This window comes from Bactrocera latifrons, unplaced genomic scaffold (assembly GCF_001853355.1).
Source record: "Bactrocera latifrons isolate USDA-ARS-PBARC rearing strain unplaced genomic scaffold, ASM185335v1 scaffold_205, whole genome shotgun sequence".
In the NCBI taxonomy this organism is placed as follows: domain Eukaryota; kingdom Metazoa; phylum Arthropoda; class Insecta; order Diptera; family Tephritidae; genus Bactrocera; species Bactrocera latifrons.
In genome coordinates, this window is record NW_017535575.1 from 256817 (window position 1) to 260608 (window position 3792).

Consider the following 3792-nt stretch of genomic DNA (forward strand, 5'->3'; position numbering starts at 1 on the left):
CGATCAAGTAATTTGTCAATATGATGGCTCCAGTTCACGTGGCAATACACTTCACTGTAAAAACGGAATTTGTGTCGGGTTCCGCGAAAGGCTATTAAATGAGAAGGCAACCGATATAAGAGTAGTAGTAGAATTAAAATATTTTTTTTTACGATATACATAAGTAAGTTACAACCAAAACTCAAAATTCTTTTCAATATGGGTAGTTTTACGCTCTTTCCTTCTCCTGCAAACTTGTGAAAAGAGATGTTATTTTATTTTTATTTTAGATGACCACACATAAAGACATTAATGTCGTGATAATGTTAATGACATTTATATACATATAAATAATATTAATATATATATATGTGGCAACACCATCATTAAGAATTAATTTTGAATTCTCAATGCAACCATGTGTTTTGACATTCTGCTTATTCTTTATTCTATTCTATGTTACGTACGTTTTGATATGTTAATAAATCTCCCTTTTTTTACATCAGCCGGCTAGGAAGTAGCACGTGCCTTTGCACATTTACCACATTGGCGAAAACGTTTAAATTGCGAGAATGATCAAAACGAGATCATCGGCGGATACTATTAGCGACGTGGAGCAGCTGCCACCGCAAAATACCCCACAACGGATTCCACTGCCGGCGATGTCTGAGGATAGCATTGAGGCTTACTTTTACTCGCTGGAGTTTTGGTTTGAAGCCTCACGTGTTTTCTCTGATACAGCCAAATTCAACATAGTACTTGCAAGCGTACCTCCGGCAAAATTACTAGAGATGCGTCATCTTATTGATGATACACCACCAACGGACAAATTTAGTTACATTCGTCGTAGAATCATCGAAAATTTCGCTGAGAGTCAACAAAGCCGTCTTCAACGTGTTTTGAAAGAGCTTCCACTGGGTGACCGAAGGCCTAGCGATTTGTACCATGAAATGCGACGAACAGCAGGTACCACGCTCAGCGAGAGCATACTACATGATCTCTGGGTCAGCCGCTTGCCAACGTGCGCACAAGCAGCTATCATCGCCACTAGCGTTCCAATCAGCGACAAAATTAAAATCGCTGATTCTCTCACAGAATGCTTATCACTGAAGGATGGTGGACAAATTTTTGAGATTAGAACCGAATCGCAACCGCAGGGTGAGTTAAGTGATATACGAAATGAAATAGCTGCTCTTTCGAAACCCGTAGGACAATTGATGCGGAACGTTAAGTCCACCGGACGACAGCGCAGTAGATCTACGTCACGTGAAAGACCCGTAATTCAACATACGAACAATTTTTGTTGGTATCATGCAAATGCCACTAAATGTCGCCAACCGTGCTCGTTCCCTCCAGTATCCAGTTAGGCCAGCTCGGCTAATACCATATGAGAGCGCGGCAAACACTCTGATAATCCAACAGGTCGTCGCCTTTGCATATACGACACATCAGCGAAAATTAGTTTTTTAATAGATTCAGGAGCGGACATATCCGTCATACCGAGGTCAACGAAATTAGCTAGAGCACGTCCATCATCCTTGTCATTGTTTGCCGCAAATGGCTCTCCCGTACAAATATACGGTAAAGTCATACTTAAATTAAATTTAAACCTACGCCGTGAATTTCTTTAGAAATTCATAATCGCCGACGTCTCGCAGGGTATACTTGGTGCAGACTTCTTAAGTCATCATGGCTTGATCGTCGATTTACAAGGTCAACGTCTCGTAGACCGAAACACCCTGGTCAAAACGTCGTGCTTAGTAACACAACATARACATCCAACGAATATATCAACTATAAATTTTACGCAAAATTTTTCGGATAATTTAAAGAAACATCACATGTCCATCACGACTTGGAATACGTACAAACACGTCAGTAGTTCATCATATTTCAACTACTGGCCCACCAGTATGCGCACGACCACGACGCTTATCATTGGAAAAACTCGCAGCTGCACGTGCAGAATTTGAACTCCTGATCAAGCTCGGTATTTGTCGTCCTTCGAATAGCAGCTGGGCCAGTCCCTTGCATTTAGTTCGCAAAGCCGACGTCTCTTGGAGACCATGTGTTGACTGTAGGGATTTGAATGCTAACACGATTCCTGACCGCTACCCGATACCATTCCTTYAAGATTTTTCAACAATCCTATCAGATAAAATTATATTTTCGAAAATAGATTTGCAGAAAGCGTTTCATCAGGTGCGGATTCATCCCGATGATATCTGTAAAACCGCCATTACGACGCCGTTTGGACTTTTTGAGTTTACTCATATGACGTTCGGATTAAGGAACGCTGCGCAGACGTTCCAACGTTTAAATAATGAAGTACTTCGAGGCTTGTATTTTACATTTGCGTATTTAGATGATATTTGCATCGTATCAAAATCGATTGATGAACACAAACAACATCTTCGTATTGTATTTAACCGCTTTCGAGATTATAATTTAACGATCAATGTTGCCAAATCGCAATTCGGAGTATCACAACTCGATTTTTTAGGTCATTCAATTACGAAAGACGGTATGCGCCCGTTGCCAAGCCGCGTCGATGCACTAACAAAAATGACACCGCCAAGATTGCAAAAGAGCTTAAATGTTTTTTGGCAATGGTCAACTTTTATCGGAGATTTTTTCCAAACGCCTTAGAGTTACAAAGCTCTCTATTCGCCAAAAAAACGACAGCACCATCTTAAATTGGAATGAAGATACTAAACGCCATTTTGAGGCTGCGAAAGCCCAACTAACAAACTGTGTTATGTTAGCTCATCCACTACGTGATGTAGAACTTTCAATGTGGGTAGATGCATCCGATTTTTCAGCTGGAGCAGTTTTAAGTCAAATGGTAGATGACAAACTTCAGCCATTAGGATTTTTCTCAAGAAAGTTTTCATCAGCTGAAATGCGATACAGTATGTATAATCGCGTATACAGCGCCGTTCGTCATTTTCGTTACATGTTAGAAGGTCGTAATTGCCACATTTACACCGACCATAAGCCACTTATATTCGCATTCCGACAACAACTGCATAAGGCTTCAGATCGTCAAGTTTGGCAATTTTATTTCATATCGCAAATCACTACTGATATCCGATATGTCCAAGGTAAAAGAAATGTAACCGCTGATCTATTATCGCGAATTCAATCACTTGCGACCGCCATTACGAGTCTTGACTACGACGCCGTCGCCKTCGCCGTAGACCAAGGGAACGATAAGGAGCTACTAGCACAACTAAATGGCAGCATTCGACACTCACTAAAATTAAAATCTTTTATATTACCTCCAAGTACTTTTTTGTGATATATCCACAGGACGAATTCGTCCCTTCGTAACATCAAAATTTCGACAAACTTTTCATCGGCTACACACAATCTGTCGCACCCCGGCACGCGCGCTACTGTCAAGATGATGGTCGACAGATCAGAGATAGATCTTTTGCTAGATGTTGCTTACAGTGMCGACATATTGTCTAACGGTCTAAAGTCATTCGACACAATAAAAGTTTATTCCAACGCAGAATAAATCCCAGTAGCCGATTTGGACATTTGCATATTGACATTGTCGGTCCGTTTCCAATATCGGATGGCAACCGATATTGCTTAACCATAATCGATCGATTTACGCGATGGCCAGATGCCAATCCGATTCCCAACATGACTGCTCCAGTTGTAGCAAAGGCCTTGCTAACCGGCTGGATTTCCCGTTTTTGGAGTACTCATATACATAACGTCTGATCTTGGTCGCCAATTCGAAAGCGCCATATTTAAACAATTGCTAAACTATTTGGGAGTGACCCATTTAAAAACAACGCA

General features: G+C 41.0%; 1 protein-coding gene across 1 annotated transcript; it reads left to right on the forward strand.

Moving 5' to 3' along the window:
* Window positions 1-551: 551 nt before the first annotated feature.
* LOC108968146 lies at window positions 552-1346 on the forward strand. The gene has a single exon (XM_018931938.1). It carries the CDS (start codon window positions 552-554, stop codon window positions 1344-1346), a length of 795 nt encoding a protein of 264 aa, XP_018787483.1.
* Window positions 1347-3792: the final 2446 nt, after the last annotated feature.

Coding starts and splice junctions, on each gene's coding strand:
- LOC108968146 (XM_018931938.1), top strand. CDS start 552: ATGATCAAAACGAGATCATCGGCGGATACTATTAGCGACGTGGAGCAG.